General features: G+C 38.6%; 1 protein-coding gene and 1 long non-coding RNA gene across 4 annotated transcripts in view; one reads left to right on the plus strand and one right to left on the minus strand.

The window, feature by feature from the left end:
* On the plus strand, positions 1-17,904 carry LOC306836238. Its single transcript, XR_013780750.1, has 4 exons — positions 1-69; positions 14,166-14,294; positions 15,148-15,178; positions 17,010-17,904. It is a non-coding gene; the product is annotated as an uncharacterized lncRNA (long non-coding RNA).
* vwc2 (von Willebrand factor C domain containing 2) overlaps positions 9,814-19,904 on the minus strand; it is a 21,810-nt gene continuing 11,719 nt past the window's right edge. For all 3 annotated transcript variants that reach the window (XM_079363229.1, XM_079363228.1, XM_079363227.1), the window contains one exon: positions 9,814-10,633. In XM_079363229.1, coding sequence (XP_079219355.1) covers positions 10,482-10,633 — 152 coding nt within the window. In that variant the 3' untranslated portion in view covers positions 9,814-10,481. The remainder of the gene's footprint in view (positions 10,634-19,904) is intronic.

The following is a 19,904-nucleotide window of genomic DNA, read 5'->3' on the forward strand; positions in this document are numbered from 1 at the left end:
ACTTTGACCTTCAAGCCCATCTCCACTCCTCCCCATCCCTCAACTGACCACAGCAAGGGTCCAGTAAGGGTAAGTGTCTTATAAAGGAGCAAGGATGATATGGCACGCTGAGGAGGGAGCTCTAGAAAAACAAGGGTTTGCTCATGCAGGTTATGGTCCACCTCTCACACCGGCCGGCAGAGAGTGGAGTTCAGCTGTCTGATCAAATGCAGCTCTGCAGAGAATAGTTTGAAGGGATCCAAAACTGCAGTCATTGTAGCCAGAGGAGTGTTTGAGTGTCTGTGTGCGCCCGCGTGCGTGTGCGCGCGTGCGTGCTTGTTGTGTTTTGTTGACGGAGCAGGTATCACTGTCGGGGATAATGATGCAGACAGTCAGGGTTGCCCTGAGACATCTTTATTTGCAACCCGACTCAAATTACTGACATGCAAATAAAGTTAACACAACCTTCAGGCTGCAGAGGTGTGTAGTATCCCTTACTTTAGAACACCATTTAGTCTGTATTTCCCTTATTGGAGGATTAAAATAATATAACATAATTAACATCTTAGAACCTTTTCTGCAAACATCAACAATTCAGCAGCCTCCAAGCTGATTTACTTTAGCAGAAAATACAATAACTCATTCATCGTACTAAAATAATATCCGTCACTGTTAAGGCAGCCAACATCTCCTTAAAATTACTTCACACTGTTTTTTTTATTTTTTACATTATTTCTTTTTTTAAACAATTATGAGGAGTCTTGGCACTGTTTCAGGGTTCAGTGAACTTTTCCCCTGAGGAAAGGCTTCAATACTAGTTACTGGTTAAGACTTATTTTTATTAAAAAAAAATTTATAGAAGAAGGAAGCCGTTGTCTGTTTTTCCTAAAAGTAAGCACTAGATGGAGTGATAGAGCCTGTATTGTCAGATGATAACTCTAGAAACAGGTCACAGCGATTTGCTCCAGTCCCCTAAGAATTAAATGACAGTCCACAAATATCATAGCAAAAATATAAGTCCCAGCTGCAATATTATTATGATGCATTATGGCATTGAAAAAACAATTATATTACAACAAGGTGACCGTCACAAGTCTTGAATACACCTGACACACTGTAACTGCAGAAATATGAGGAGAATATGAAAAATATTTAAGGGATTTTCTTTCTTCTTTTTTTTTTTAGCATGCATAGAAGACAAGGTATGTTTTCAATTTTGGGAGGGTGGGTGCAAGTTGACAAATACATTTCAAATAAAAGCAGTGTTTTTAAATTGAGCACAAACAAAATGAAAATTATGCAAATAACATGGCCTCAAAAAATGTTTTTACACAGGGTGTAATCTGGAGAATGCAACACTTTAAAAGAGCTGTCTTGTGTTCGCTGGAGCAAAAAAACACCAAATACTTTGAGGCTCTGTGCCTACTAATTAGTTTGCTTGAGTTGTCTGAGATGAAAAATTGCAAATATAAATGTGCCATATGAATATATGGACACAGACTGAATGTACATGACTTATATTTATGCAGAAGCCTTTTAGTCTGTGGAGAGGATGCATGTTAATGTGTCAGTGGTGATGATGATGATGCTTGCTGATAGATGATTTTCACTCAGGCTGTCATTAACAAATGTAAACACCCAAGAGCTGTTGAAAAGGATGTGTTAAAAATAGACTAATTAGAGTTTTTTTTCTGATAGCTGAGTGGCGAAAATGCCCAACTCCCACACAATGTTCCTCCACAAAAGGAGAGCATAGAATGACACTTGTGAGATTGGCTTGCCTCTTTTTGAATTTGCACTAAGAATAAATAGAAAAATCATTTGCTGGATCTGTTCTATGCTCTTAGTTAGTTCAGTTCATTGTCCATTGATCTTCATCTATAATTAATATTATATTGATTCAGAGGCTTAGATGATTTATTGCGTTTACAGTCTATTAATTATCCCCACATCATTATCCACCACACATATATCAATCCTCTGATATCTTGTTTCCCAATTATTTTGAGTTTTTTGTTGTTGCAGGAAAATAAATAGGCCTACCAGTCTCAGCCCAAGATGAGTGTATTTTTGAAGGATCAGACATGTCTGGAGTGAGCAGTCATTACCATTTGAAGCAGCCCTTGTTATGGAATTCTGTGTTATTAGTCAGCTTGTCTGCCATACTCTCAACACACTCTCAGATATTATTTAAATCTCATGTTTTGCCAATGGTGCAAGGCCCAGTTCTACAGTACATCTGCGATTCATTTGTGGTGGCTGCATTCATCAGAGGGACTGTTGCTCTGGATTAAGAGGCATTGTTGTTACTGCTGCTTCTTCTCTCTACTGCTGCAGAGGGTCATCAAAGCAAAGTCACAATTGTTGTGGCTGAAGACATTATGGGCTGATGCAGCTCTGGGCAGGGCTTTATTTTTGTTCATCAGACAACAAGGGCTGAGGGTGAGCCAAGACGGCACCCCAGGATCAGACCGTGCAGGGCCAGAGATGCATGGCTACTGGGCACAGTGAACGGATCATCCAAGGGTGAAGTAAATATGGGGAGGAAAAGGCGTTCTTCATCACAAACTGTGCAAGGACATCAGCACCTCAATGGGAAAAGATGACACATTTTATTTTTTCATGTAATTGCAAAACAAAGAGTTGATACATTAGGTGCTTTTTAAATACCCATGTAAAGTAATCTAATGTATGCATGATGTACAGAAAAGTCAACACTTTACACTAAGGCAGACATATTGTGCATAGTAACTATGGTGGAATGAAGAACTAACTACCATTATCAAATAAGTCCATACTGAGTGACTCTTCTCATTATTGAGAAGCTAATAATTACATAACAGATAATGAAGTGGGGAATCACACTGGGTATAACTCATTACCTACTCATCTCAAACTAACTTCAGATGGTTTTAGTACTGAATCAATACACCCTGTATGATTCCCCACTCATGTAATCATTAGCTTCTCTATCTGATTGGACGAGAAGTTGCTTACAGTTAACAAGTAGCTAGATCTCATTCATTCTATAACTATGCAAACATGTTATGTACCTTGTCTAGCATTAATTCTCTGTGAAGTAATCTTAAGCTACTCTATAATGATGAGTTACTCATATTTACTTATTAATTAATGGTTAACTTGTAGTTAGTTCCTCATTTGTTTCTTTGTTCGCCTTGTTAACTGAGAAAATTGCAGTACCATATTTATAGCACCAAAGCCCTGAGTCATAGCTCTCGCAGCATATTCATCTCACAGTAAAGAAAATGAAATGATTACTCACAAATGACCATTGCATGCATTGGATTAGTGGGAAAATTTGGCTAAAGTGAATACAGTCTCAAGCTGTGTCCGACACCCTCAGTCATTTGGAAAAATTCAAACAGAGTGCAAAGATAAAGCTCCTTTGAGTGGCGGGGGTAGCCATGTCCTCAGAGAGGAGCCAAAGGCTTTATTGTGGTGCTGCTTCCCTGCCCTCGGCTGCTGCAGCTCTCTGCTTGTCACACTCAGTTAGCTCAATGAAGTAATGAATATGCCGCTGTACATTTTTCATGAGGGAGTTGGGAGGGGAAAATCTGCTCTTTATAATGCCTTTAATATGGAAGTTTTCACACACACTCTTCCCCCCGCAAAACACCTTCAGGGCTTTCATGATGCTGCATGAGCATGATGTTTAATGTTAACATTCCCCAAGGGAGAGTCAGCATAATGCAATGTCACTTTCAGTGATGAATATGTTGACTACAGCAGATATAAGCAGCTGTAAATCAGGTGTAAGTTGCGATAACAGCACTTATCCTCCTTTAAAAAAAAAAAAAAAAAGAGGCCTGAAAAAAGAAATTGCAAGGTGAGTCACCTTATCAGGTTTACTTCATTACAATAATGCATGCACACCTATGAGCTTCCAGGAATGGAGGGCTGATGATTCTGTTTACATCACTGTCCGTATGTACAGATAAATGCAAATGAACACAGGCTGTTCAAAACTAATTAGTAGAAACTCATTTCTGAAATGGCAACTTCTGACAAATTTGTAAATATTCATATTGTCTGTCTTTTAAACCATTTCATGTGAATTAAATATTGCCAACAAAGACTGAAACTCTGATATACTGCCCAGCTTGTGTCTCCAGCCAATGTTACTTCAGTTGGTAAGATGGTGGAATTCAACTAATTAAAACAAAAAAGAAATCATGATTCAATTTAAAAATGAAACGTATCCTGTGATGGATGAAAACTTATTTCACTCTGAGTAGTATGTAAAAGCAAAATGTCACCAGGCAGGGATGCTACGACTGCTTATTCGGTTGATCCCAAAGACCCGAGACATTATTTCCACAGACACTGAGATTTTGCCTCTGACCTTTTCCCTCTTGTGATACCCTCTCCTTCCCTCTAAAATAAAGATTTAGATAAAAGTCAAACCTATATATATATATATATATATATATATATATATATATATATATATAGAGAGAGAGAACACTCGAAAAATAGAAATGTATACATCCTGACAACAATTCTACTCATCAATGGTTAAATGTACTAGAAGATAACTCGGCAACTGTACAATGATATATCTGAGTTTCTGTATTTCATTTCATTTCGGTTTAATATGGTAAACCCTGGAAGGATTCAGTAAAGTGGTCTGGTAGTGTTGAATGGTTATATCAGGAATTCACGCTTATTTCTGCTTTAAAAGATATGCTATGCTCCTTGTCAAGGTGTCTTCATAGTGACATACAGGACACCTCTCATATTTGCACACGTGTGCTTATCATCTGTGGCAGAAACACACCTCTGATTTTCAATTACAAATAAGAGGTTGCATTAGGCCAACAACCACTGAGAGTAATGGACTTTGTCTGTTTCTCAGAAAAATGGACTTGTCCCTCGAGACCTTGGTTTCCATTATTAAACCTCTACCACATTGCCCAGCAAGGCTGTTTCCATTCCCTCTGACCAAAGCGAAATTACCTGCTCTTGAAGCTTAAGCATATAAAGAAACCACAGAGTGGTCGACAGCAGTCTGAACCTCCATTTCGGCTCTGCTGGGTCAGACTTTTTGTGTTATTTGGTAGGGCTATTTAAAAAAACCAAACAAAAAAAACCAAACACATATTCTGCAGGGAAGTTTACATTGAAGTCTGATGTCCTTATAGTTTAAATATCCTATGGGAATCTACAGCAGCATGAGAGCCAGTGAGTAATACATTCACTGGGCAATCTCACAGTATACATCAAGACCTGGATGATGAATTACCATAAGGGCTATAGAAAATAAGAAATGAATGCCCTGGGATGAATGTTGTGTTGCAAATACAAACACTTAGTATTCCACAGGGCCGACACAAAAGCTGTTCCCTTTATGATAACACAACCATCCACAATACTATCTCCTGTCTGACAGCAACTTATGCAGATGTGCGCAGCTCAGCACTGCTCTGGCGAATTGAGGCCCCCGTCCTCAAAGTGTTCAACAAGCAGGTCACATTGATGTAGACTGTCTGTTGTGGATGAAATGCTGAAACGCTGTCCTCTATGCATTATCACTCACCTGCATTGCCTAACAGCCTGTGATGGATAGGGCCTGTTTGAACCTAGTCACCTATCAAACATCTGTCATCTGGATGAAGTAGGACTTAGATTATGTCTTAACACTATTACAAAGCCAAATTAGGTGTTTGCTTCCCATATCCTGTCCTTCCAACAACAGTTCTTTTTAAATCGAAGCAAATGTGTAGCTATTGCATGTAGATGTACGAAAAGAAGACGATTCAACACTGCAATGGCAAGTGTCACCCTCACCTGAAGGCAAAGATGAAGCAGAGAGGTGAAATTGAAAATGTGAATGTCTGGCTAATGGCACAGGAGGAGTACTGGATATATAATACCAAATCTATAAAGGACAATTTCAGGCCCAAGACCCTGGAGAGTCAGCCGCTCAATCAAGAAGTGATTCACTCTGATTGATCAAGGGGCGTCGTAATCACATGGGAATGTTACATGTGGCTCCGAGGAGGACTCGCAGAACTGTCAAGAGATTCAAAGCTGGATTTAATGAATTTGAGGTGATGTGCTTGGAAATCATATCTGAAGGTGCAAATAGAATCCTCAAAGCATTTTAGCAGCATTTAGCAGCTGTCCAGTGAAATTAATGTTCCCAAAAGTGGAATTTAGAGGAAAAAAGTAAAAGAATAAGGGCTGGAATTGACTGTATTCTCACAGCAGTAATTCAAAGGACCAAGCTCACTGAAAGAAGAAACGAAAATCTACTAATGAGCAGCGCTGCTGATAACGGTCCCATATTAAGCAAAAAGCCTAAATGCACTTACAGATAACATGCCTTCTTTTATTTCAATGATTGTAGTTAAAAGCCACTGCTCCCTCGGAAACTGATAGAAATGCTGCAAATGTGACATTAAATATTCATTGCATTCATCTGTCATCTAGCTCTTTCTTTTGGAAGATAACTGAACATCAAAAAACTAAATTCTACACTATTACTCTGAAAAGTGAGAAGTCTATGGAGGTGGATTATTGTTAATGTAGCGACTGTAACAAGAGATGCATGAGCTGCTATCTGGAGATGTAATTAGTCAGAGTTATTTAACACAGCCTGTAAGATGCAAGCGGGAACACTGTACTTTGACCTATTATGTTCAGTTTTCATGAGTTCATCTAACATTTTCCCCTATTTCTAATAAATGAATTATAAATGCCTTTCATAAGAAAAAAATATGAGTCCAGGTTGTTCCCAGCCTCTTACCCAATGGCAGCTGGGATAAGTTCCCTTGAACACCTAACCGGAAAAGCTATACTGTTGACAATAGATGACCTAATAATAACTAGGGCTACATACTGTAGGCCACAAGTAGTTTATGGAAAATCATGATGATAAATCAGTGCATAAAAGACTTTGAAATGAATTTCCACTTGTGGAGGTTTGCTTTAAAGCTTCAAACACAAGTGTTGTTCTTTAACGACAAACCAAGCTGCAGGTATACCCCTCCAGATTTTACATGTTACATCACGATCTGATATTACACTTTGATAACACAATAAGAGGGGACATAGTATCATTTTAAAATACTAAATAATTCATTTCACATTTCACTCAGTGCACTTAAGGACTATCAACCAGCTATTAAAGAACAAGGAAATATCCACATCTGTGTCTGCCTCAAGAGTGTACGGTAGACTAATCACTCGGCTCTCAATAAGTGATTGCCTGAGAAAAAATAAAAAGATGGTCAAAAAGGAAGAATGTCCTCGAAAAATCCAAGGTCTTATTTATTGAAACACTTGAGCCATGATAGACTTTTGGTTTCTGTATCAGACATCTTTTCAGTCCGTTACTAGATTCTTGGTCAGTCAAACATAAGATGGTCTTCAAACATTTTGACATAATGAGATTAAGAAATGCTATGTATCTGATTTCATAATTTAAATGTAGTAATGTCTAGTCGGACATATGCAAACCTTTTTTAAGTAATACAGTTCTGTCATTCTATTGAACGTCCCACTAAGGTTGAATTGTTTTTTTTTTTTGTTGCTTTCATTTTGTTTGGCTTTGGCAGGTCTTCTCCTTTTGTTCTTCCCAAACTGTCCAATGTTTCAACCATGACCAAAGAAATAAAATTCTATACAGAAAATAAACATCACTTGCTTCATTTAAGCTTGCTAAAAAACAATCTGCAAAAACTTGAACATACAAGATCTGCCTGTAGTAAATCATTTAGCTTGTTGAAAATCAGACCATCAGGAAGATCAATTATTTCTATGTTGTAAGGTTTAATGCCTGAAACTACTGCCAGTGGATGGGTTGTGGTAGGATTGGGGGGTCAGACAAGTCAATTTAAAAAAACACAGCAGAAACAGCCTTTTTTCCCACATTTGTTACATTTTATGCAAATATTCACATTGAGTGACATGTTTGACAATTAAAATATATCAGGTTGAGGTGGTTTTTTTTCAGTAAAAATTACAACATATACATTTACAGTACCAGATCAGCTAATATATGGGAGGTGGTGCTCTGTCACTCGGGGTGCCAAAAACATCAGAAAAGTGGGTGCTACTTTGGGTGCTATAAGGTTTGATGCATTTTATTAAAGATACAACATTTGCTCTTCACGCCAAAATCCTCACTAACAGATATTCCTTACGCACCCTTGAAATTACAAACCAGTTAGATGAATGAGAGAGAGAGCCCTGTTTAGTCTTTGGGTTGTTGCTTCTTTACTCAATTCTTATTCTGACACTTCAGGAAGGTTTCAACTTTTCTGTTCATCACTGCTACGAGTTTCAGCAAATTTATGTTGCCTTAATTTCTAATGACAGAGCTGGCTGGTTGCCTTAAATGAATAATGAATTTCATCACCTTCTGTAATATGAGAACATCTTGTCTCAAGGCGGCAGTGTGCATTGTCCAGAAAAGGACAGAAGCCTAATTACTTAGTAACTGCATTTGGGAGACCAGGATAATCTCTTATGGGTTTCTTCAACAGATGTGTCCAATTAATGGCCTGTGTTTGAAAAAGTTTAGACGCTCACTACATTGGGAATTTTATTTCAGAAGAAATTGCACGACTTATTTCTGATGAATAGACTCTTAAGTCAGCCTTAATCACAGCTTTCGTTATTTTTCTCTCCTTCTGATCTTAAAAAACTGCTAAAATTTTAACCGCTCTAAAGCCAGCTACCAATGCTAATGACCTGGATAGAACAGATAGGGGTAATAGATGACATCTATGGTCAGAGTCATTAATTCACTGACGTTACACAGTCGGAAAGCTGCCTGGGCAATTACACATGAGGGATTATTATCTTGTTAAATGAAAGAAGGAGAGGGCACAGCAGTAATTTCTCAACATAGAAGAAAACTGAGGGCGGAGAACCCGACACATTAAATTGAGCCCTTTGTGAGAATTGGTGGATAGGAGGGACATCGAAGCTATCATTCTCTACTTGTATGCAGAAGCACAAGTCCTGTTTTTCCGTGACTGTAGGAGTGTTGTAAGAGAACACCCTTACAGTCATTGAAACTGAGGAGTTAAGGCTGTCCAGAAACCCTTAATAGATCTGTGCAACTGCACCCCTGCTGCTCTGCAGAAGCCTGTCACCTAGCATGTACATGCATTTAGGCTTATTTACCTCGATCCTGCCAGCTGGCTGACAGGCACGTCTCTCTGCTGGAGGTGCAACAATGTTGTCTGCAAACCCCTTTTTCAAAGTGTTTTCAGAGTGTTGTGAAATGGACAGCACATTGCAAAAAGTGACAAAATATCATGAAAACCCATCTTTTCATTTCTCATAGCATGTTCCCTGGCACTCCTAACCTGGACTTCAAGTATTTAAAATCATCTTGAGCCACAGTAGGAGCACAATGACCCTGCCAGATTCATGCATTATTTTTCTGCAACTGATATTAACTTTAGTTGCATTAATGGAGTTAAAACCTTCGGGGGGGGGGGGGGGGTGCTATGGAGATTTTCTTTCCCACTTCCAACCTCTCTTGTTGATATTGTGATGCTGATAGCCGTTGAAAAATGAAACTGCTGCATTAGTAAACATCTTAATATCCTCTTGACAACTCATTAAATATTAAGCTACTGTTTTCACAAAAACAGTTTTATACTGAAACTTTGAAAAAGAGAACGCATTGTCTAAGCTTGTAACATTCAAACCTACCATCCCTTCTCAGTATCATTCTCTGCTTCAAATCGTGTATATTTAATTTAATTGGATGTCAGGGAATATAAAACCCCCTTTTTTCCAGCAAAGACTAAACATGTAGACCTACTGTACAACTAAAAAGTTGCATTTGATCACTTACAGAGCACAGGTTGGCATTTATTTGAAACATGAACATACAGTACCAAGAGAAATACAAAAAAGCACTTTCAAATAAAAACACATTTCAACATCCAAAGATAAAAGAAACCAGAAAACAGTCGAGTCAAACAGTAAATTTCCTTCTTTCTCTTTGTTTCTGCTCTTCTTCTTCTCACACAGTTTATTCTTACCCATTATTCCTGAATGGATTGCACGTGATCGAGTCTGCACTTTGGTGTTAGAGGGACAGGTGTCATGATTTGAGAGAGGACACCAGACGTATGAGACGGAGAGGTGGACACCTCCAAAGACAGCTGTGTGTGATCTATACATTCTGTTGTTCAATTGAACTCTTGTCCAATACAATGCCTATTAAAATACAGAGGTTATAAAAAATACTTTTTACTAGTTCAGCAATAATGACTCCTATATTTGTATATGTTCATAAATAATTCAATACATAGATAAATAGATATTCTGTGTGTGGATTATAAACTTTCAAAAAAGTATGTTTTTTCTTTAATACAGGAGTGACTACAAATACTGAAATGCTCAAGGGCTGTTGTCAACCCTGATGTCCGTTAGAATTGGTGAAAGGCCAGAGAGTTTACATGCAGATTGGCGCTGGTGATGTTTGCCAATGTCCCCTCTCGCCTTGCCAGTCTCTAGCTCCGCTGGCACTCGTTCTTACTGCAGGTGGCCTGACGCTCGATCTGCCATGTACCCTCCTCGTATGTGCAGTAGCAGATTGTACACTCGTCAATCTTCACCTCTCGACCAGCCGGTATCACTGCTGTGTCCGCATAGCAATTTGGTCCTGCAGGTGGTTCAACAGAAAAAAGGAAATGTAAAACAAATAGAAAATACGTCCTTTTGTGAAAATGGCAACTTGTATTTTTCTTCTGTTATAAGGGGCTTCTTACAGTATTTGTTCTCTGCGCCATGTTGCATAGTTGCTGGCAGACTGAGCCCTTACATTTTATGGTTTGCTCTGCTCATGTGTTTGTATACATTACTATAACTGTAGTTTAGTGAAAAACAAATGAACAGAAACCTGTTAAGTTCAGTAAATGTTTCACTTATAAACAAAAATGACTAGGTGTTGGACTGAAAAGAAAAATATCACTGAGGTCAAACAAGTTCTGTGATTTTTTTTTTTTTTTTTTTGTACTTCAAGTTCCCACCAAGGATATCGTTCAATTTGTAAAAATGTCTTTTAAGTACTGGGCACACAACTGAAAGTAACCTTTCTTTTGTGCTGGTCAAAGGACCCCAAACAGTTTGAAATTCTCTGCATTCAAAGACACTGTGGACACAGGGGGGATGATGATCAGGCAGTAATGATTGATCATCCATACATATATTTTGTCACCAAAGGTTGCATGTTAATCAATGTGTTGATCCTGACTTAAGAGTTTATTTCACGGAGATTAACAGTTTAAGCACACTCCTTGAATGACCTTTGTCACAACAAACGTGTTGAATCTTCAGATGTCAGAAAAACAATACCTGTACCCAGGTAGCTACTTCAAAAGTATAGATTTACCATCCATTAGGGAGACATAATAACAGGAATAGGCCTGCCAAATGGCCTCAGATACTTAGCTCTATCTATAGCCAATGAGACACAAGAGTTCGATTTCTGCATGTTTTAATTGGCCAAACCTGCATGCTCTAAAACCTCGGTTAATGGTCTGGTTTTATTACAAAGAAACAAAGCACAGAGACATATTGACAGAGGAGTTTTTGAAGCTTTTATTTTTGTAGTTTATGTTCCTCTTTCCATAAAAAGCTGAACGATGTGGTACTATGCTATTTATCCACAATCACTCTTGGTAACATCTACCTCATCATTTCAACAACAATTGATTTGAACATTTTATTTTATTTGTTCATGTTTGGGGGTGGGGTGGGGCTATTGCAGTGTTTTATAAGACTGACGCTAAAGTAGGTCGATGTTCTGACAGAGTGATTGAATTTTATTCTCTCATTCAGATATTCATTTCTATATAAGAGCATACAGAGTGTATAAAAGAGAACGGCGCAGAATCACCCTGCCATATATTGCCGCTTTCTGGAAAGACTAATGAAAGAAAAGCTTCCATGAGAAAATACAATGAGGAATGAAGGCCAATGGGACACTACTTCGAAAGTAGGACAGGACTTCACTTATTGTTTTTCTTTCTTCTTTTAGACGCTATATCAGTTGCAATAACCAGTTTTCCACATGGAGTTCACTGCAGTTAGTCATCTTGTTTCTTTAAGATAGCTCCATGACATCCCAGAATATTTTAAAGAACAAAATAAACTCTGGAGACTCAATGGACTGCCCTCCTTTTCATTTGTCTGAGTGGAAAATGGGTTCTCACATCTGGACTTATATTCATTGTGTCCTAAAATAGTGTCGCAAGAGGCGCAGAAGATGGAAACAACAATTGGTTCTCTGTGGTGTCAGTGGCTATCTCTCCCAGACGAACACCCTGGGTATAAAGCCCAACCTGAACCCAATTAAAATGTCCAGTATCATCCCTGGGGTCACTTAAAAGTAGTTCCCGACATTCCTTTGCATCTGCAATGATTCATGATCAGTTGGCCTTGTATCTGCAGCTCATAACATTTATACATTACTTATGGCTTCATGGCATCGCTTCACATCACTGATTGACCTCTCATTTTTTATTTTGGGGAGGATACCGTTCATTTCTAATCAGGAAAACTGCATCCTGGATGATACAGTGATTACACTGTATTCTTAAGGTGTTGTTAGGCTATCTTGTGCATTCCCAGGATGATTTTGAAGTAAACTGAATTTGACAACTAAAAAAGTTTTAATCAAGACATTTAACTACTGCTGAAGTCTGACTAACTGAGGTCCTACCATCTATCACCCAACAGTTTATGTACAAAAAACAAAAAAAATCCACTAGACAAGACTACAGTATCAAAATAGAGTCCCCCTTATGTCACCTACCTGATTTTAGTACAACGTTGTGAAAGTTTTTGTCAAATGAAAGTGCCTCTGTCCTACACTAGTGGCTTGAAAAAACAGCTCATAAATCATCCATTATCTCTAAAGCCGCACAGCAAAATATAAACACTGCAGAAATTGCTTCCACTACATCAAGTAAAGCATAACAACAGCGGCTATATTCTCCTTAAACTAACAAGGTCTTGAGCCACTTTGTTGTATAATTAAGATACTGATAAACAGGGAGTCTTTCAGCAGCATTCACCTCATTTCATTGGATGTCTGCATGTAGGAGGAGGGTGTTGGCACATCAATCAATGTGAACAGTTTGCAGAGGCCTGTCAAAATGTCAACCCTAACACATTTATAAGTCTTCAGATGAACATGCACACAGCCTATCTGAATAACAACTCATCCTGTGGCCCAGACTGCTGTCGCTTCGTATTCATCATCATTAACAGCATTTAGAACACAGCATCTCAAACAAAAGACGTATATGTCAAGGATATCCTTGGAGAGAAAAAATGCAAAAAATAATCATGCTTAACAAAATAAATGGGAAGTACTTCCCCTAGGGCTGGGATTAGACCTCAACATGTCAGCCAGTCACTGCAGCTGCCTGACACTCATTTGAGTTAATTAATGCATGGACTCGGCACCAGCGTGCTTACTCATTGCTGATGCCCTATTATTCTGCCATTCATATAACACCCACCTTTTTGTCCTTGCATTATTAACACAACATAAACCCATACTTCCATCACTCTATGTTTTTTGTCTCCCTTTTATTCTCTGGGGCTGGGAAATATTTTTATGAGCACATCAGGTTTCCCAAGAGCTTTTCAACGACACCCAAAGAGGCACAGACAAATGGACTGTGCGTGTGCATGAACAGTCTGACCAAAACTGTCACCACAGCGTGCTTGAATTTGGCATAGACAGTATAGGAAAAATAGCCATTAGCACCTGTGGATTTTGGCTCTTGAAGCACGGTCTGAAAATGGACAGGAAAACGTGAATGCATCCTGATCATAACACCCCTTAATTCTGAAATCTTCGAAACCTGCAGAGCTCCATTATGGGGAAATGGAAATGGAAGAATAGAATGAATCACTCAACTTAATGCATTTCTTGAGTACATTTGCATTATAAATACAGAGTAAAAACGACCTTGCTTTGTAAAGACTAAAAGTGGAGGAACTTTGCACAGAGATATGATTTAGTAACATAAATTATTTCTTAAAGAGGTGTGTGAAACGGATTTGGACTTTGAAATATGAGCTGCCTCACATTTAAGCTGCAGACAGTGTTTTTTTATATCTATTTATATTTCTTCAGTGCACCCTCATATGAATTTTTATTTTGCATATGGTCTCTCCAGCAACTGTACAAACTGATAATCTCTGAGGCTGAAAAACCCAGCTGCACCCAAGAAGCACGACTGTCACTACAAATGTCCTTCACAGGCATGGCTCCACAATCCCTGGCCAGAAATCACAGCGGTGTCCAGGTAATAGACTTTACAGGAAGTCCTTTGTCTAATTTACCTGCATAAAGAGTGTGATGTCTGTTAAGTAGACAATTTCATTTAGTTATCTGATTGTACTTATTATTTCTGCATTAGGAAATATGCATTTGAGGGTAACACTAACAACGCCTTTGCTTGCCTTTTGAAAGCAGAAAATCACATATCATCATCGCAATCTGACCACCTAGTGACCCAGCAGGACTCTAATTGTTAAGACATAATGTGACTAACCATTACCTTCATTAAAGTGCCCTTTCTCTTTTGTTATCATAATTCCTGAGTCCAGTAATGGCCTTCAGAAGATAACATTTGGTGTCGTGAGGAACAAATTAAATCAAGGGGAAAAAAATTGAGGGGGGAAATAATTTGAACCTTTTGTGAATAAATGACATTATGGCAATGTCCTTCATTTCATTAATTATCTATCAATTAAATCATTGCAGACTTTGCTTTATATCAAACTTACCAACTTCAGTGATACTGCAACATGAAGCATCTACATTTTTTACACGTAACAGCAGTCGTTGCTTTAAACAGATTTTTTTCCAACTCCTGATTCTCTGCAGATGAACAACTCAGACAAAGTGTAAAAAACAAAGAAGAATGAAAATCTTCTTGTAAGATTAAAACTTCCAGTCTGAAAATGATTGCAAGGACGGGTGTGGTCTTAATTTGTGCTACACTATACTTTAACTTCTCATGACCAAGGAACAGCTGTGAGATTGCCACTCTTAGTTAATTTTCAACATCCAGCTTTGATCTGTATTTTGTATTGTTAAAAGCAACTACATAAATACTACCTATCTCACACAGATTGTGTGTCTTTACATTATAGCCTCCGTTGTACAGGTGAAGCCAAGCGTGAGGTATGACTCTTTCTTGTCTTTGTTTTAGTAGTTGTGACATCTGTTGTGGCTTCATTGTGAGCCTTATGCTCACTATACTTTGCTGTCAGTGCAAACCAGTGTGTATTGTTTTTATGTATCCCCCCCCCACCCACATGCTGCAGCTTTACAGTGTTCAATGGTAGCCACCATTTTCTTAAGCTCTTTTTGCCCTCCAGGCGTCTGCGGCAGTCACTTGATTTTAAAACTATGAGTACGGTGCTATCTCCAAATGCAAGGGACTTGTCAGTAAATCTGTCATACAGTATTTTGTTACTGAATACTTCAGAATAGATCTGTTCTGTAGTGGAGCCCTTTACTGTGTGGAAGCTGCAGGTGCAACTAAATCAGAATTTCAAAAACCATTAGCAGTCATGCTCATTATTTTGTTTTGAGAGGCGTAGCAGACACTCCAGCAAATGCAGACGCATTTGCATTAACTGCTCAATCACTTCCCTTGTCAAAGTAAAGCATATTGTTAAAAGACTTACTTTAAAGCAGTATCTTTGCTTCAGACTGAGGCTTGCTCTGTTTGCTACATTATTACTACTCTGTGCGATTAGGATAAGATGAAGGTTACTTCAGTTAGACAAACTGCAACATTTCATATCCACATTAACGACATTTAATGTGTTCCTTTCTAAAATATAAATAAAAAAAAAACAGTTACATCTAAAAAGGTCCTTTTATGAATCATGCCTGTCTTTATTTAAATGAGTCTCTATCCCTCTTGGCAACCAGGCAACCATGTCCTGTGTTGCCCTGTTTGAAGTGATTTTGGCTTGGGTTCAGACTGTTTATCACACCCCCAAGATTAGTGTTGACCCTAATGTCTGAATCTTGAAGAGCACCACTTGTTTCCACATGCGTTGCCAAGGCGATACCCTGTAAGAGCAAAGGACACGAGGGAGGGAGCCGTGGCCAAGGTGCAGATGAGAGAGACATCTTCTACACTGAACCAATCTTTCTAAGTAGTTACTACTAGAGAGCAAATACATGACTTAAAGTTTAGAACCAGGACTTCATTGTCTTTAAACTATGTGTTGAAAAATACAAAAGTAACACTTCAAGCAGAAAATAAATGTAAAAAGAAAGATAAGATGTCTTTCGTCTTTGACTTGTATTGCGTTAGTGCTCTTTGAAATAATCAATTTTGTTTAATTGAACTTTCTGTCAGCGAGTGAATGATGGTAACAAACTTTTCCAGGGTATGACACCATTTAATTGCAATGTGTTCCAGTGCTTTGAGATAATGAGTAAAAAATGATGAGAACCTGCCTCCATTCACAGCTGTTCTTTGATATTCATGAACAACTGTCTGGGGTGGATGTTAGCGATACCTCTCACTTTCATCTTCCTCCCCTGGCTCTTCCCCAAGTGTCTCCTTGCATACAGGCTGAATAACACATCTGAGACAGGGTGCTCTACCATAAGAATTGATTTAGCATGCCTGAAAAGGCCAAGATAATGCCCGTGCATATTTGATGAATGCATCAAACACTAAAATACTTCATGGTGATCTATATCGATAGTTAGAAGCATTGGTAAAAAGGGAGCATGATCAACTGTTACCTGGTAATGGTTTAAAAGACAACGTTTCTTTTTTGGACATGAATACATATTTTTGACATTTGTCTTTTAAGATCTAATAATCATCTCATTGTAATTCTCTTTTATCTCATTTTTAAATGCTTATATGGGCTAATTTAAACTGTACAACAGGTGTCTTTGCTTTTTTTTGTTAGCAATGCACATTACGTTGAGTACTCAATACTTTCCCATTAATGAGCTATGCTTTGATGTGACACTACAGGTGCAGCAGAGTACCTGAGAGGTCTTAACATCTGCCTACACTTCACACAACAGCTGTAGATAAGAAAAACAACACCGCCTGAACTGATACTCCCTGAGACCTCCAATAACCTTATTTTTACATCAGCAGTGTTTCATCATGGAGACTACAGCGCAGCACGGCATGATCAACAGTGGCGTGATGGGAGTTGACAATCATTGATCCTCATCATTTAAATCACGCCTTCTGCAATACCTGGCGACAAAGCGTCATGAATAAAAGACAAAGTGAAATCCAATTTCTAATCGTTTTGATATTGATACAAGCTGAAGGGAGATCAGAGGTGTCTGCAGAATGAGGTCTTATTTACCCATGATCATGTCAGATTCATGTATCTTACAATTATTTTACAAGGTATCCCCTATGTAGTTCATTTTTTACATGATGTATGTTTTGCAACCTTTTTGTTGTCATATTTAGCGGCAGGGGAGCTGCAAATGCAAATTGAAGCATGTGACACCGAGTCTTCAGAGCAACTTCTTTTTGATGGATTGTTCTATGTCAGAGACCTCAATTTTCTCCAGTAGACAGAAGGTGATCAGCAGACTGCAGAGGCTGACTATGACAAATGTTTTGTGATTGAGGAGAATGTTGACACCTCCTGTTTACATGATGACAACCCCAGAAGCTCTGTTAATCGAATCAGAGCCAGAAATATTCCCTGGCAAATAAGAGGTTATAAACACCTACCGATACAGTGAAAAAGCCACTCTGATTAATGAGCATTTTGAGGTCTCGTACTTACAGCTAGCGGGAGGAAGATAATTAAAGAGTGTGTAAATCATTTGACAATCCTACACATAGTTGCCTTAAGCATTAAAAGCTCACCTGCTCCAATTCTAAAGCAATAGAGCCTTACTGCTGCACAGATAATGTACCTAGATGCTGCTAAAGGTGTTTATGGACCGTCATACATGTAAGAGCAATATGCTCCAGTAAAATAAAAAGTTGACAGAGGTTGCATGACATTAAAGGGACATAGAATTCCAGCAATGTGCCACACAGGTGTATGTGTGGATTTAATTATTCACTTTAAAGAATGGCCTGATTCAAAGTACTAGCCCAGAAGAAAAACACCACAAGTCCCTGAATGCTGATTAGCATCAGAAATGCTGTTTTAAGTTAAACTGGCCTATAAACATATTGTTAGATGTCTTCTTGAGGACCTTTGATCTCTACAAGGATGACGAAACAGACATTTGCTTTTTCTCTCTCCAGGTTGATTGTGTTAAATTGCTTATCTCCTCCAACAGAGCATGTCAATATATTTCTTTCCACCTTGAAATGAAAAAGGACTCTTTTTCCTCTCTCAGTTGAATATCTCTGCTGGTCATCATGAAACACACTGTGCAGTGAACCTTCTTGCAAGAATAAAACCTCACAAAGATGATTGGTTTTGGTCTTTATTTGCATTCTTGCTAAAAAAAAAATGTCCTTAAGAGAGGTTATGTTAGGTGTCTGAGAGCTGGTTTGGTTGCACCTGAAACTCTTACGATTGAATCATCATAATAAAAGAGGAAAATCTCTGTCAGAAATATTGACTTCTCTGATATAGGATCAATACATGCAGGTTTCTTTGATGTGGCAGTACAATCCAGAGTTACTCTGATTTATGTTTGAAAATATTTCAGCATCTAAAGTGCCATGATTTGTTCACATTTTGTCACAATCAACAATGAAACACACTTGTTCACTACCTTTTTTACTGCTGCTCGAACAAGTGCCTCTGATTGGCTTTATCTACACAACAATAGCAGCCTGGGCTGATGGAAGTTCTAGTACTCGAAGCCCTCTGACATGCCAAACTAAGGAACAAAGCAAATTATATAATTATAACTAATGACTTGAAACTCTGAGTGTTTTTAAAATAACACACCAGGCTGGTTACATACACTCATGTACAAACAGGACCTGTGGCCATGCATTAATGGAGTACTGTTAGAGAGGGGCTGCTACACACTGCTACTCAGGAAGAGAGACGGAGCTGTTGGGGTTTCAGGCCTTGCTCAAGGGCATGCTTCCATTTTTTGGTCCACACCGGGACTTCAACACTCTTGTTTCCCAACCCAAGTCCCAACAGACGCAGCGACAGACGCCCAATAATACTTCCGGAAACAAGGGATGGACCCACTTAGCAAATGCATCAAACCCTGTTAATGCATTCCTGGTAAAAGCTCATTTAAGCAAACACAGCCAGTATACAGTACAGTGCATGTTCTGTCATCGAATACATTATACAACAGTTTCACAGGGTGAGTAATACTGCTCATGATGACTAAACTTGACTCGATGTGTAGAATCTGTCTAGTGCCTCTTTAACGTAACATTTAGAATCCCAGTGGACTGTAATAAAAAGTCTTTTAATTCAGACTGTGCAAGAGCAAATTGTGTTTTGTAAGTTTGTGTCAGACATAGTGAACTCTGTTTGTTGAATGGTAATATGTGATAATCTTATGGTAATAGGACTGATGCCATCTCAAAAGTGAAAATCCTTGTCGGCTGGATGAGCGCATGGATTTAGTGGGACTTTGGAATATAGATTCATGCTCCCTTCAGTTTGTGGCATCTCTACATGCTGTCCTGTATACAGCTGTCTTCTAGACTGATGAACACAACACATCCAATCAGCTGCGAGTTTCACAGGGGAAAACACTCCGCACAAGCCATCTCAGCATGATACAGTATGCATATACAAAAAGCGGGTGAACAGCAGAAAAAGGGGAACAAAAGACCAAAATGTTTTCCCAAAGATTGAGCAAGCAAATATTAATAGATCGGGTAGCGCACCATGACTACCAATGTTTTCAGGAGGTTAGGAGACCAGCTTTAGTGGGACAACCTCTGCCTGATGAACAT

This window comes from Symphodus melops, assembly GCF_947650265.1.
Source record: "Symphodus melops genome assembly, chromosome: 15".
Classification (NCBI taxonomy): domain Eukaryota; kingdom Metazoa; phylum Chordata; class Actinopteri; order Labriformes; family Labridae; genus Symphodus; species Symphodus melops.